The sequence below is a fragment of the Tamandua tetradactyla genome, chromosome 6 (assembly GCF_023851605.1).
Source record: "Tamandua tetradactyla isolate mTamTet1 chromosome 6, mTamTet1.pri, whole genome shotgun sequence".
Taxonomy (NCBI): Eukaryota; Metazoa; Chordata; class Mammalia; order Pilosa; family Myrmecophagidae; genus Tamandua; species Tamandua tetradactyla.
Window position 1 is genome coordinate 31,994,895 of NC_135332.1, and position 15,892 is coordinate 32,010,786.

Consider the following 15,892-nt stretch of genomic DNA (forward strand, 5'->3'; position numbering starts at 1 on the left):
CCAAGTCTGCCACATACTGGTCATGTAAACTTCAGTGAGTTAGTTAACCCCCCTGTGCCTCAGTTCTCCATCTGTAAACTGAGTTAGGACTCTGCTTGGCGGCATCAAAAAAAAAAATTGCTTCAACAAACACAAGTTTTGTACTAATTTTCCAATTGTATGTACAATTGACTTTGATTCTAGCCCTTTAAACAAGAGGATAATCTTCTAGGGGTATGTGTATACACTATTGTATAAAAGATAAGGTATATCCTAATATACCACAAAACCTGAAGAACTCTGGTTTCAAGTCACCTTCTGGGACAAACTGATCAAGCACCAATTGATAAGTATATTAAATGTAATAGATCTTATTCAGCAATGACCATTTTATGTAATTGCCTTCTAATAAGGCTGTTTTCCTCTTCTCTTGCAGTAGCATTGTCCTGCTTCTAACAAAAGCATATATTATGGTCAGTCAAGGATTTATATTTGATGTGCTGTGCCTAAGCTATCTGTTTGCATTTGGAAAGGGAGTGGGGGAAGGTCTCCCACCAGTATTTTAATTTAATTAGTCTATCAAAAAAGGCATATTTCCTTTTTTTGTATATGTCATAGTACCTCATTTTAAAATAACCTAAAACCTGAAGAGTTGTTGAATTACCTATCAAAATGTCCATATCTAAAACTCCTATATATGAATGAAATTAACACCAACACACATTAGAAAAGCATTTTAAACTCAGGGGCACGTTTATTTTTACAGTCAAAGGCTAAGTAGTTAACTAATCACAGCAAATAAAGACTTAAAATTAAGGAGGCATTTTGACTGAAGAAATCCTACATTTGCCATGTAGTGTTATAGGTTAAAGCTATTCACAAGACTTAACAATATACCTGCTTTTAAAAGAGGTGACGCACAGGCAGTACAAGAATATATTAAATCCAGAAAGCTACTTTTTGGCCTGTATAATCTTTCTCATTCATTGATGAGTTATGTAACTTATAAGGCAGCATTTTGGACACTAATGTAAGTAATATCCTTGGTATTCAGAGGCTGCTACAGTATGTACAGTTACCTGAGTCAGAGGGATGGGAAAAACCTATTAACTCATCAAGCTACTGGCCAAAACAGTCTCCACATAGACAGTCAAGAGTATGATGGCACTGTGGACAGAAAAACATTTGAGACTGCAATGTAAGCTTTTCTAACGGTTTTAAAGAAGTGCCAGACAAAAGCACCTTTTACAAAATTCATAGCATAAAGGCCATGAAAACATAGCCTTTGTTCATTAAAAAAAAATACAAATCATATTTAATGTCAAGCACACTATGCTCAAGTCAACTAAGTTTTCTGAAGACCAATCAAAATCCAATCATTTTCAAGTGCCAAACCAACATTACGCACCAAGATGAAATTTCCCTAAGATTTTTACCAATATGCATATTCCCCTAAAATAATCTGAAACAGATAATATTCTTGTATTAAGCTAAATATTTAAAATCTGAATGTTTTAGTGTTCCAGACTTTGTTGCAAATTTGATTCTGTACCTACTTGGCAAGCTGTCTCAATATTCTGATTTCAAAAAGAAGTAAGTCAACTTGAGTCTTTCTTCACTTATTAAATGGCAGTTTTCTTCCAAGTTAAGCCTATGCTAACAGCAAAAAGCAGCTCACAGAAACTAGTGCTTAAAACCATCATCCTTACTGCTCTCTTACAGCTATTCAAACTTTGTGATCACAAAAGCACAAAATTGATCGTGTTGGCAGACCCCATCTCTGCCTGTTTCTACTCACTACTCCAATACTTCTTCACAGCCTCATTCTGTCCACTGAAGGACAAAGGCCTCACCATGGTGCTGACAGAACAGCTTGGCTCTGTTATTTCCAGTGCTTGTTTCCTTAAAACTTTTATTGCATGAGTAAGTGACAAAAGGCTTTTGTAGCCTGGTGTCCAAAGAACTCATTTGAGACCAAATTTATTTCACTGGTAACCCAGACAGTGCTGGTTTCTTACTCTAAGAATACAGAGTTATTTTTTCCTTCCAAGACAATTTTTCTCACCAATAAACATGTCAACATTATATCAATGGACATTTAAACAGTGAAATGAGTCATTAAAGTTTCTTTGCCTTTCAACTCCTTATCATAGTTTTTTTTAAAAATTCCACCCTCACCAAGCCACTACAATTTGACACATCATCAGTGACTGATTTTCAAGCACCCCCAATCCAGCAGCTTAGAGACCCACTTGGAAAATTAGATACATAGACTTTTTTGCTGGGAAAATGAGCACATATGCTAACCTTCATAAAGGTATTAGTAATCTGTCAAACTTTGAATCTGTCCGACCAGCTACAAGTAATGAGTGTAGCCTAAGTATAAGGATTAGTAAACAGACCTAAATCTCTTTTTAAATAGTTTAGGTCAGCTACTAGGCAAGCTTTCTGGTATTCATCTCCTATGTAGAGACAGAAAACTGATCCAATGGTCTCTCTTCATATGCATTTCAAATTAAATCCTCTCAGATTACATGAGTGAATTTCATTTTATCACCTGTCTCTGAGATGGCAGCATGACACATTTTAAAACATGCTATATAATAGGGCTGACTAGCCTTAACATACCATCCTCATTATGAACAGAAAAATCTGGACTGAAGAGTTAAAGAATAAAGCTGTCCCAAGCATTGATCAGGCTAAGCAGTCTGATAGGACTTTATGTGGCAACCCAATATTTGATACCCTAGTAGGGCAACCGCTTTTCATTATTCCTTTGAGATTCTATGAGTCAGATCTTTCTGCACTATGGTGTTCACAACATAACTACAGAGGGAGATCTTTTCAGCAAAGACTTAAAAGCAAAGACCACAAACAGGTATTTTTAATTTTAAAGAATTTTAATACAAACTTAATATAAACTATTTCAGTCCCTCTTAACATGTAAGACACTGACTCAAAATACTTTTATACCGTTTTTTCAAGTATTGCACAATATAGGTACAAAATTAATATTTACGATTACATTTTCCTCCATAATATATAGCAAAAATCTTTAAACCTTTAACAGAAAATACATTTTTTTGAAAAAGCAAATATTCGTACATTTTAATTCCACCACTAAAGGAATATTCTGTACACAATTTTTAGAATAGTTGATGTCTTTAAGATGGATATTTTACAATTTCAGTAAAAAAAATACAACATGAAGCTGCTGCTGTCACAGATCACTGTAGTAAAAAGATATAAATGCAATACCATGTCGTAGAAACAATATATATATATCCTCTGATATTTTACAAACTTTGTACTAAATTAAATTATACAATTAGAAAAGACCAATAAACCCACTTATTAGTGCCAATTTTTATAAAAAAAAAAATCAGCCATGTCCTTGCTATATCTTAAATACTGTAAGAGGCCATATCTGATCGTATACTTTAAAATATACAGTCAGTATAAAATAACTTTGTGCTTGGTTGGCAAATGAAAAATGATGCATGTTTTATTTTTGTAACCAAGCTTGAATGTATTCTTACTATAAGCTTAAAAAAAAAAATCTCAAGGGGGTAAAAAAAAAAATCCCCTTGGGCCCGTGCATTTTAACTTGTACGATACTTTTTTTTTGTTTTTAATTAGCCATAACAGGCTGGAATTGCTGGTTAGAATACTGCATGTTATTTAAACTAAAATTCAAGCCATCTACAAAAGACTTCTCGTTGAGACCTCCATAGGCTGCAAACACATCAAAGGCATTACTGTACTGGAGAGGACTGAGGTTAAGGGGGCTGTCACCTGGGAACATTCCATTGGTACTACTACCTTGACCCTGCATATTAGGAAAAATAAACTCCTTGGCATTAGGAGACAGAGCAGAGGTTTTCTGCTGTTGTTGCTGCTGGGGGGGTGGTGGCGGCGGCGGTGGCTGGGATGGCTGCTGCGGTTGCTGTGGTTGCTGCTGGCTACCCAGGCCAAGCCCATACAGAGAGTGCACTGAGGAAGAAATGGCTTTCTGCTTCAAGAGGTCATTCACATTCAAGCCGAGGTTGATAGGAGAAGTGCGCGCAACCTTGTTGCTACGACCACTATTCTTCATTTTGGTAGAGCCAAACTTGGTGGCAGCAAAAGTGGCAGTGGTAAAGGTTAAAGGCTGAGTGGATCGGGGCATGAAGGTAGGGCTTACAGCAGCTGAGTGACCAAAGGGAGGTGATGGAGAGCTGGACACTGATGAGGCTGGGTCACTTATGGGCATAAAAACCTGGGCCTCTGGGTTAAAGCTGTTTTTGATCTCCTTATCCAACTCACATCCATTTTCATTATTATCATCCACATAAAGCACTTTCACTGGTCCCTTTTCACCAATTTGGTAGGAAACTTCAAACGGGTCAATCCAAACACTAAGATCCTGTGGCAGGTTGCCACGAACATCATCAATGTCCAAACCACTCTCTTTGGATGCTTGTTCAATCACTGGGTCCACTTTCTCCCCTATATGTATACACCTAAACCCTGATCCTTTGTATGGCTTTTCAGGATACCAGTGCCCTTCATATTTCTTCTTAAGAAGTCTTTCAAGCTCTTCACCAAAAATATTGACACGTCTTCTGGGAAGCTTATTGTACAAATATGAAATAATAAAATTGAGTGCTACTTGGATTTCAAGCTGCATAGCTGCTTTGCCACAAAGTTAGATTTGTGTTTCAACTTCCCCCCACACACAAAAAAGTGTTCAGTTTGTGGCAGACACACAAATTTTCATTCAAAGTGCTGGTACTAGTAGATTATTGTCCTTCACCTTGATCTTGTTCCTTTAAGAAAAAACAAAACAAAACAAAGGCAAATGTCCAAATAAGATAAACTGAACTTAAACCCGAAGATCTTTTTCTAACCCCCGGAGTAATTTCACTTTTGAAAATATCCAATAGGTTAGAAGGTCTGAAAAATGTAAATGGTACAAAATAAAAGAACATACAATAGAACAACTGTTTATTAAAGTTCAAAATCTTGTGGGAAAACTTGGGAGTTGGTTACAATTTTTTAAACTCTATTATTTACTTTCTCTTTCTGAATAGAGTTCTAAGGAAATAAAGATCTCCAAGAACATGTGGGGTATACCTTTTTCTTCTCTAAATTCTCACAAGATTATCTACTGGAAACTACTCAGCAAACAACACACGTGTGTGCACACACACAAACCAGTTTTAAAAGTTGGTCATAAATTTTTGATTTTATTAACCAATTTAGAAGACTTCCTATATTTCAGTTCATTTTGGATAGGCACTATTTCAATCTGCTTTATCATTACATCTAGAAATTCGAGAAGTTAGAAAAACTCATTTCCAAAGCATCTCATGTTAAAATTTAAGATACTAAATACTAAATAATTGACATCCTAGTGAACAATAATTTTGAACCAAATCATCCTATATAGTTGCAGTTTTAAAAATATACTAAGGCCACACAGTGCAATAATGGAGCTTCTCTGGTATTTTTCTTTACAGTATGTATTTTTTGAGGCCTGAAAAATCCTCTTCAGCAGCAAGTATAACAAAAGCAACAATTAATTTCAAAACTCTATTGATTGTTCTGTTTAAAGGGCAGGGTTTCTGAGTTTTATCCTGATTTTTTAAAGCGCCTCCCTCCCTCATGATAAGAGAACAGCTAGTATGATAAGGTCGACCTTTAAACGTTTGCTGGATCAGCACTGGGTGGGGATAAGAAAAAAACAAGGACAAACACAAGATATTTGCAAAAGGGATCTATTTGTAAACTGAGGATGATTTAAAAGGCCATTTAAAAATCAAGCTGGTATTAATCCCATCCGCTCTATTTTCTATATTCGTGGTGACAAAGGGAAAACAATCCTTGGCTGTCTCCAAACCACACTTTCCAAGCCAAAGCCCGAGTGCTGGCAAAGGCAGCTGATTAAGCCAAATCGCTTGGAGATGCAGGAGACCGAAATTCAGGCTCGGTGGAAGGCAGTTTTAAAGCATCGCCTTAAGACAGGAGTGTTAAGAATTACATAAACAGCTAGCTGGGTCTCATTAGATTTCTGCTCACAGCCCTCGAAGCCCAAGCGCTACAGCAGCAGCAGCAAGAGGAGGTGGAGGTGGAGGAGGAGAGTACAAGTCTCGTCGCAGGAGGAGGAAGACCATGGAAATGGGAAAGCGACCTCTCAGGGCCAGCTGGCGGGAGCTGGGGGCCGGGCAGCTCCGGGCCCCGGGCAGGTCAGGCAGCCGGCCGCAGCGGGGTCAGGGCGCCGCTCCCCACCCCTCCCCCCCGCCGTAACCTGACCCGCCGCTCCCCGCCCCGCCGCTCCTGGGACCCGGCCAGAGGCCGAGTGAACACCGGTTCCCCGGCACCATCTTCGGCGGCGGCGGCGCCCACCGACCCCTCGCACCCCAGCGTTCCCCTCGAGCCCGCCGCTCCTCCCGAGTGCCCAACCCCCGATTCCCATCAGCTCGCCCGGGCCCCCCTTCCTTGGCCACCCGCCCAGGCCCGAAGCGCCGGCCGGCCGAACCTCCAGCTCCTCCGAGGGCCGGTGCCCCTGGGAGCCGCCTTGTGCCGGGTCTCAGGAGCCGCTCCCGTGGGCCCCAGCGGCCGCCGCGACGCCGCCGTCCCCGAGCCCGGAAGGGCCTGGGGCTCGACCGACGCTGCAGTTCCTTCGCTAGGTGCCTCAGCCCGGGGCTCCAGTCTCCCCGGTGACCCCCACCTCGATACTTACGGGCTGCTTCCACCACAGACCCGGCCGCTGGGCGGGGGAGAGTGGACGGTAGGGCGGGGACACCGGGAGGGTCGGGAGCAGCGAGCTGACTGCAAGACGACGACCCCGGGCCGTGAGCCGGCGCAGAGGGCAGCGGCCTCGGGGCGGACCTCAGGAGCTTGCCGCCGTCTGGCTCCGGGTGGCGTGGGCGAGGGTCAGGCCAGCCCGCTCACTTCTCAATACAGCCCGGTGCCCCGGCCCAGCGTCCCTGTACTAGCCTCACTCCGCGCTGGGCCAGAGCTCCACTCCTTCTGCCGCGGGGCGCGCCCCGCCTCTCGTTTTATAGTCTCGGCCCTGCTCCCCCACCCCCATTCCCTCCCGTGGGGGCGCGCGCGCGCCCGCCCTGCGTCACACAGCTCCAGGTGGCGTAGCCATTCCCCGCCCTCCGCAGCCGGCCCCAGGCCCCCGCCGCTGGCCCCACCCCTGCCCTGCCCCCCAACGCCATTGGACAAGTCCCGCCTGCTCACGTCCTGACGGGCAGCGGAGGGACGGGCTCCAGACTGGCCAATGATCTGACGGCTGAGTGACTGCGGGTGGGATTAAGATAAAATTTGGAAAAGGATTGGGGCCGAGACGTGCCAGTGAGAATGAGAAGAGTGGGTGGGGTGGGGCGGCTGACCCCTCGGTCCAGGCGGAGAGCGCGGAGGGGAAGGGGGCAGGGGAGCGAAGCAGGTGCAAAGTGGCGGGGGAGAATAGGGAGGAGAGTTTACAAAAACTGTCCTACCCGAGTGGGACTGTGGCCGACGAAAATCCCACTCGTGGGCGAGCTACCACCTCAACCTCCAGCCCACCCCAGGGAAGACTAGAGAAAGGGCGAACTGTGACAGAGACTTGTGCACCCGATTAACTGATCACTAATTACCTCAGGGGCCTAGGTTAACTGCCACCCAGAGACTGGCAACTGCAGAACCCAAAGCTGCCTTGGTAGGCTGGGGGTGGGGGTGGGGGTGGGGATGGGAGCCCACCCTCGCCACACCTCCCGCTCAGGTGACAGTTTAACTGCCTCCCCATTCCCACATCAGACCTTCCCGTGCGACCCGACAGCAACTCGGGGATGTGGCTTGAGACTATAAAAATCACATTTTATTCCCCATGTCCCACCCCAGGCCTCAGTGCCCAGGGTGTGGTGAAACGGTGCCAGATTGCGTATGAATCTAATATACATGTGCATGCGTGTCAAGTACCTACTTTAACACACGTACACACATTAAACACGGTTTCTTCCTGTGAAGTGCGTTTAAGATAATTTTCGGCTGAAATATGTGCGGTAAATAGGGTGTGGAGAGAGGAATTCAACGGAGACGGGTATCCTGGAGGGCGGACCTTCTTTCACAACCTGCGGCAGAAAAATACGCGAAGTTACACTGGGCGTGGAGTTGAGCGTCCCCCTCTGCTAAAAATATTACTCACAGGTAGCAACGACGCCTGATTGGTCACGCTTCTCCCTTAGCAACCAGACGATTGGTTGTCTGGTATCCAGGAGACAGACGTCAAACTCCGACTGGGAAAAGGGGAAAGTCTTGGGGAAGGAGGTTGGGGGAGGATGGAAGGGGGAGATAGAAGCAATGAATGAAACGCCCATTGCTTGGCCTTCCCCTTTCCCCTTTCCCCTGCACACAAAGGAGCGCTTCCTGGAAAAACACCAGTTGTGGTTTCGCCTTAACCCTCGAAACTGAGAGGCCTGCGCTCTCAGCCTGTTATGAGGAAATTAACAGCAACTCCATTGAGTGGGGTATTCGCGGAGCTGGCCTGTGGAGAACAGCTGTGCCCCTCACGCACAAACTCGCTTCACGTGTTAGGCCTAGAGCGTTTTGCTTCACGTAAAATCTGGATGTAGCCTTATCCTCCATCCTGAGCCCCTCACCCCCCCACCCCCGCTCCTCTCTTTTTAGAAGAACTGCTTTGAGAACGGGTATTTCTGAAGTCCCAGTGTATGTGCGAAGGAGAGGGGAGGTGCGTGTTTGGAGTGGTCCGGAGACTGATGTCAGGTTCATTGCACAGATTCTAAAACTCAGTGGGCGTCTTTTAAAAACATACAGGTTTTACTCAATGACTTTAAATTCTGATTTTTCAGTGTTTGGGTCTTTAGTCGTAAACAAAGAAGAGTGTGATTTAACTGTGAAAGTCTGGCAAACATTTTAAATTAAAATGCTCCTTCATCTGCATCAGCAAGTTTTGCAATATAAATTATTCCGTGTTTTCTTCTTTTTTACTCATCTGTATTTTCTAGTTTTCTGTAATGAACATTAATTCCATTAGTAAAAAATGAGTTATTTTAAATTTTATAATTAGTTGAGCACAGACATTGCAAGAAACTAGTATATTTTGGAAATGACTTAAGCAAAGAAACACTCTTGATTTTTCATGTGTCGCAGAAGCATAATTTCCCTTACTATTAATACGGAACATTACTGTACCAAACATGCAGAACTGCAAGACCATGTGCTGGGCCATGTGTCTTGATTTGTGTTTTGTAAAATAAATCACTATAATTAGGGAGCATATTAGGCTTGGCTGAGATTACAATTTCAAACTAAAGATAGACATAGTAATTTTGTCAAGCCTATACTTTTCAAGAATTTTCTCAAGGTAAGGCACAATTCTCTTTTTCTGAATGACCCCTATCCGTAACCCCAGGCTTAAAATATGAAAGCAGTAAACAGATAGGTACTGATTAGATATCAATAACAGTAGATAGAATTTTAAAATCAGAAATGTAGTTGTCTAAAATTAGTGAGGTTTTGCTATTCAGCTGTTCAGATCAGGAGTACAAGGAGGTTTCAAACCAAATATGAACACACACACAGTGGTTTACTGGAAAAAGCATTGCAGCTAGGGGATTGAGAGACTAGGGTTTCATCTCTGGTTTTATCACTTTTTTATTTCCTTGCCTATGAAAATAGATTAGATAATCTCTAACATTGCTTTCAATAAAAATTCCACATTTACAACTTGATGCCCCTAAAGTAAATAATATGGTTCTTTGTCAAACATAGTTTGCAAAGAAAAGGGAAACCAGTTTAACATCCTTGGACCATAGCCAGTCACAGGGCATAAAATTTCCTTTATCCAAGTTCTTTTCTTTAAAGGACCCCTTCTTATGGCTTATTACTATTTAACATTTACATTGGAATTATACAGTGGAGTGGATTATTAAATTATTAGAGTTGTGGAGAAAAAAACAATTTGTAACTGGGTCCAGATGGTATCACCACCAAGAGGTAGTTCTTTTTCTGGACAAATAATAGTAACTGAAAACCGCAGCCCTTGTTTTTTCATATCTTTGTACCCCACACAATTCTTAGAGGGATGCCTTTCATAAAGGTATTTAATGTTTGATAGATGAATAAATTCCAGTATCATTGTAAAATACAGTTCTTGAAAGAGCCCTGAATTATTACTTCACATACTACATACTACACACTCACAAATACCCCTGGGTTAATTTCTGAGAGATATGTCCTAAACTTTCTAATTCTTATTCTGTTTCCGTGTAAACTGAGATGGCACTACCAGGGAATCGCCATCACATGATATGTACGTACTAAGGCTCATTTCAATTCTAGAGAGTTGACCCTTTATCTGAAAATAAAGGCAACATACAAATGTAATGCTCTTTTTATCATTATTGTTATTTCAGTCATGCAGCACAAACCACGGCATACACATTTTAAAAATCATTAATATAAAACAATCATAAACTAAATCATTGGGTTCTTAAAGGCCAAGTAAACCTATTTTTTAGTTTAAACATTTCTTGAAAGAAGGCACTGCACTTAGGATTGAGGAAACCTCAGTGTGGTTTCCTATCGCTTCTCATTTGGGTTAATAGAAGGGGACCATATATTCTTCAAGACAGACGGGCACACGGACATTAAAAGATAACTAGATAATACTGAGCAAACCCATTTATCTTTGAAACAGGCAATTCCACTGAAGCAACTTGGTCTGATAGGAGAAGGTCTCCTTATAACTTGCCCACTGCCTATTATCTTGGTGAACAAAGGTCCAAACTAAATCTTGAAATCTCCTTCCATTGATCAAGGATGAGGATTTTGATCCTGGCAAGAGACCAGTGCAGATTCTAGAAGTGATATCATGTTCAGAACATTCTAAGTACAAACAACATTTAAAGTTCTCATGTTATTAGAATACTTGAAATATATAAACTCTGTACTTCATCCATGGCACACTATGTTAAGGAAAATGAAAGTGTGCTACTGCAATTATACATAAATTTAAAGCATGTGTTGTCTCAATTATTATGCAGTTTTGCTTACAAAAATACAATATTATGTATGTATGTACAAATATATACATACATGTGCGTATATATACACACATTTTGTTAACCAGTAGGGGTGACATTGTGACACTTGTTCTGCCAATGAGACATAAACAGAAGTCAGCTGAGGTGATTTCTGAGAAAGCTTTTGCTTTTTTTATTAATGGAACTTGTTTACTATTGCTGTGTGACAAACTATCCAAAATGAAGTGGCATAAAACAGCCATTTTTTTTATGGTCTTGGATCCTGTAGGACAGGGAATTCAGACAGGACACAGGGGAGTGGATGGCTTCCTTCAGCTGGGAAACTCAAACAGCTGGGGGCTGGAATCATCTGGAGCACAGCTGTCCAGCAGAACTTTCTCCAATGATGGAGAGATTCTATACCTATGCTGTCCAATGTGATTGCCACCAGCTACATGTGCGTGAAGAAGCTCGTGGATCCACCCTGTCCAACTCAGGAATCACTGGCCAGATAGAGCTATAAGAAGTTATATTTAATTAAAATTAAAAAAAATTAAAATTCCATTCCTTAGCCTCCACCTGAGATGCTTAATGTCTAGCACCTGGGGCTGCGATGCCTCAAAGGATGGGCTCAGCTGGCACTGCCAGCCAGAGCACCTACAAATGACCTCTGAACTCTCTTTGTGGCTTGGGCCTCTCATGGCAAGGCAGTTAGATTCTGAGAGGGACCATCCAAACAGGGAGTTTCTGGAGAGTAAACATTCTGAGAGACATACTGGAAGCTACATGGTCTTTTGAGACCCAGCCTCAAGAGTCACAAAGCACTACAAAGCATCGCTATTGGTTGAGTGGCCACAAGCCTTCCCAGATTCAAGGGGAGAGGACATAAACACCACCTCTCAAGATATGAATGGCAAATAATTTCAGACCATTTTTAAAACCCTCCACCGGGATGCTTCCATCTTCTTGCCTTAACATGGATCTGATGGCAGGACCTGCAACAGCCTTCTTAAAACCATGAAGAAAATGCAAGATAATTGCAGAGATGGGGCTCTGACTAATGCTAGTAATTGCTTAGATCTGTATCTCTTTTTAAGGGAAGAAAAAAAAACATTACTTTTAAACGACGTTGAATTGGTTGCTCTATGACTTGCAGCTGAAACACCAATTTAATATCTTTTAAGGAAACCTGAACTTGATTCTTAGAAAATCAGGATTTTCCTAGTTAAAAAAACTCAGGGCTGCTTTCTCATTATAAAACCTGGAAATGCTCACTGAAGAAAATATGGAACATACAGTTAGAAATAAAGAAGAAAATAGCCATTGCCTTTATTTCACCATGCAGTGATAATCATCATTAAGCATCCTGCCCATTTCTTTCTGAATAAATTTATATCACACATGAAGTTTTAGATCCTGCAATTCACTTAACATTAAACTGTTTTTGCTTTCCCCCTGATAGTAAGCATTTGTCATAATCATCATTCTTAATGACTACATGTTATATTCCAGTCTAAGGATTTAGAAAGATTTATTTCATCATTGTCGGGCATGTTAATTGTTGAGAATTCTTCTGTATCAAAAATAATACTTAGGGACCGACCATGTCAACATGGACAAACACCTGTTTAGCCTGACGTTCGCTGCCAAAGAGCTTAGCAGGAGTGCCAAGAAATGCGACAAGGAGAAGGCCGAAAAGGCCGAGATTAAAAAGGCCATTGAGAAAGGTCACATGGAAGTGGCGAGGATACACGCGGAAACGCCGCCCGCCAGAAGCACCAGACGGTGAATTTCCTGAGAATGAGTGCGCAGGTGGCCGCCAGAGTGTAGACGGCGGTGACCGTGGGCAAGGTGACCAAGTCCATGGTCGCCGTGATCAAGTCAATGGACGCGACATTGAAGCCCACGTACCTAGAGAAGATCTCGGCCCTGATGGACAAATTCGAGCACCAGTTGGAGACGCTGGTCGTGCAGACGCAGCAGATGGAAGATGCGATGAGCAGCACGACGATGCTGACCACTCCCTGAAGCCAAGTGGATATGTGCTCCAGGAGAGGGCAGACGCCGCGGGCCTCGACGTCGACGTGGAGCTGCGGCCGGGGCAGACCGGCTCGACGGGCGCGAGCGTGGCCTCGATCGAGCAGGGTGAGCTGTCCTAGGGACCGGCCCGCCTGCGGGATCGAGTGTGATGACAGAACCCACTCTGCGGCTGCCCGGCCGCAGCCACCTTTGGGTCCTCAGAGAGCCGCCGCTGCCCTCTGTATATCACGGAGATGCGATGCGCTAGTAACGGAACATACCTGAATGCTGAAATGCTTTCTATATAAGATGCTTCTATCTTTGGGTTTACAGCGCTCACCAGATACATTAAGAAATGCCAGGCTTTCTCCAGTCTTAACTGAATTTTATAGTTCTGTATAGCTTGTGATGATGTGTATTTTTATAGCTGCCTTGGACAAAACTAGTTAATTTGGTGTATATGAATCTTTCTCAAAAATTTCGTTAAAATTCTAGTTCCCCTGTACTCAATTTTCTGTGCAGAATCAATAAAATCCAAGGAATTTTTGTTTTGTTTTTAAATTTAGTTTAACTGATAATACCTGTAATTGACAGGTGATGCATAAAAATCAAAGCGGAGAGAATAATTACTTCGTTTGATTACGTGGCGATAAACACCTCATTGGACATACTTAACGGACAGTGTTGTTTCTATGTATTCCTTTGTTTTTTGGTCGTCTTTTTTGCCATCAAAGCGAGAGTACAATTACTATTTTGTTCTCCTAACTTGTTTTGCATAATGCTCTAACTGCTTATGTTCTATACGTTTTTTCATGTAACAATTGTCTTTGCAAAACTGAGGGAAAAAATGCCAGCTTCGTTTATGGGAAAAATTGATTGCTCATTTATATTTGCTATTTATTTTTAAAGACTTACCAAGCTCTCTAACACCTTTCTAGTTATTTTCCTATTTCTACCTTCTGCTTTACTTAGACTTCTTATAAAACATGTTAATTAAGATGGCACTCACAATACTCACTCTAACATTGCCAAGAAATTGTTGATTGGTCTGAGAAAACCCTGGGACTGTGTGTTTACAGGTTTTGTTTTGTTTTGTTTTTAACAATCAAAAGTAGAAATAAAATTAGAACTGTATTTTAAGTTCTAATTACTTGCCTTGTTTATTTGCCTTAAACCAACAGCTGTTAGGGAACCTTGGAAATATAAATTGAAGTATTTGACTTAGCGGTGCAAATAACTTAAATATACATCCAGCCAGTTGGAAGTCCCAGAAGAGGGAAAGAGATAGGCTTGGACAGCAAATGTAACTATAAGGCTAGAGCCCACCTGTGCTTCCTTCCATCTTCCTGGAAATAGTTGTGTATTTTCTGGCTGAAAAGTACGGCAGTAGCCTCAAAATACGGAAAACAGTGACTTGCTTTTGCATTGGCAAGAATATTTATCTAAGTTAAAGACCTAAGGTTTTTTTTTTTAACTCCTTTCCCTCACTGCAAGATTTCTCCAAAATGTTTCAAAACAATAGTTCAAAACAAAATTAAAGGGATTCTTCTGAGTCATTTAAAAGATTCTTAACCAAGTGTTCACCATTATAATATATTTTCTGGTGTAAATGAGAGTGTTTAAAAACAAAGCTGTTAACAACAGATGAGGAATAAACCTCATATTCTATATCTCTTGGTTATCTGCCCAGCATCATTTCTCTAGAAATCCCACATTCTCCTCATCCTCTCGGTTCTAACGGAAAGAGCCCTGTGTGGGTTCAGCATGAGTCTAAACCCCTCTTTAGGCTGGAAAAAAGTGATTACAACTCAAAAATAGTTTTACGCTGTTGAATCCTTTGGTAAATTGAATACTCTTTTATAGTGCAGTTATTCCCAAAAAAATTAATATATTTTGTGAGATTAAATGATGTTTGTATATGCTTGAATTTTCCTGAAATATCTTCATTTCAAACTAGCTGAATATACATTCTTATGGACCATAAATATTATTTTCAGAAGCACATTAGGTCCATGAATTATTTCCTCACTTTTGTAGTTGATGAAATGCTGAAATGAAAATCACAGAAATTCATCATATAAATAATTTTAAATTGAAAAAATAATAATAATACTTAGTATGGGCCACAGTGGCTCAGCAGGCAGAGTTCTTGCCTGCCATGCCGGAGACCTGAGTTCATACATAAAAATCTTTAACCACATCTCTGATTATTTTCTTTGAATAGATTCCTATAAATAACTTATCAAGTCAAACAGAAGGGACATTTTTAAGGCCCTTCATACATAATGACAATCCACTTTCTGGACTTTCTGGATTGCTGTCCTAGTTTTTAATCATGTCTGTTTCATTACATCCTAGCCAACTTTGACTTTTAAGATTTTTTTTTTCCTCCTCTTGGCTAATTTGAAACGTAAAAATGGTATCTCTTAATTGTTTTAACTAGTATTTCTTTTATTATATGTAGGGATGAACCTGTTTTCACATATTTTCATCTCCTTGAATTACTCTTTCTATGCATTTTCTGTCCATGCCATTTCTCCATATTTCTATTAGGGATCTTTTGTGGTTTTTTTCCCTTCAATTTGTATGAGTACCTTGCATATTATATACCAAGTATGTGACTGCACATGATTCTGATCATAAACTTCACTCTGGAACTTGCCCACACATTTTTCTGTTGTTGTTTATTCTTGCATATGGTATAAGATATGAATCTAAATTTATCTTTTTTATTTTTTATTAATTTTTAAATTAAAAAAATTATTACAAGAAAGAAACACAAACATTCTTAACATATGATCATTCCATTCTACATATATAATCAGTAATTCACAATATCATCACATAGTTGCATATTCATCATCATGATCATTTCTTAGAAC

The 15,892-nt window shown here is 41.1% G+C and overlaps 1 protein-coding gene and 1 pseudogene across 2 annotated transcripts; one reads left to right on the top strand and one right to left on the bottom strand.

Moving 5' to 3' along the window:
* Positions 1-2,860: 2,860 nt before the first annotated feature.
* Positions 2,861-7,063, bottom strand: TOB1 (transducer of ERBB2, 1). Of its 2 annotated transcripts, none has more exons than XM_077164786.1 (2): positions 6,704-7,063; positions 2,861-4,787 (listed from the first exon to the last, which is right to left on the bottom strand). In XM_077164786.1, the coding sequence occupies exon 2, from the start codon at positions 4,646-4,648 to the stop codon at positions 3,611-3,613; it is 1,038 nt and encodes a 345-aa protein (XP_077020901.1). In that variant the 5' UTR covers positions 4,649-4,787; positions 6,704-7,063; the 3' UTR covers positions 2,861-3,610. The 2 variants fall into 2 exon arrangements, with proteins under 2 accessions (XP_077020901.1, XP_077020902.1); XM_077164787.1 differs by lacking the exon at positions 6,704-7,063 and adding an exon at positions 6,500-6,518.
* A 4,706-nt stretch (positions 7,064-11,769) lies between these two features.
* On the top strand, positions 11,770-13,636 carry LOC143685934 (charged multivesicular body protein 1b-like; annotated as a pseudogene).
* Positions 13,637-15,892: the final 2,256 nt, after the last annotated feature.

Excerpts from the sequence above, each read along its gene's own strand:
- TOB1 (XM_077164786.1), bottom strand. The coding sequence starts at position 4,648 with ATGCAGCTTGAAATCCAAGTAGCACTCAATTTTATTATTTCATATTTG.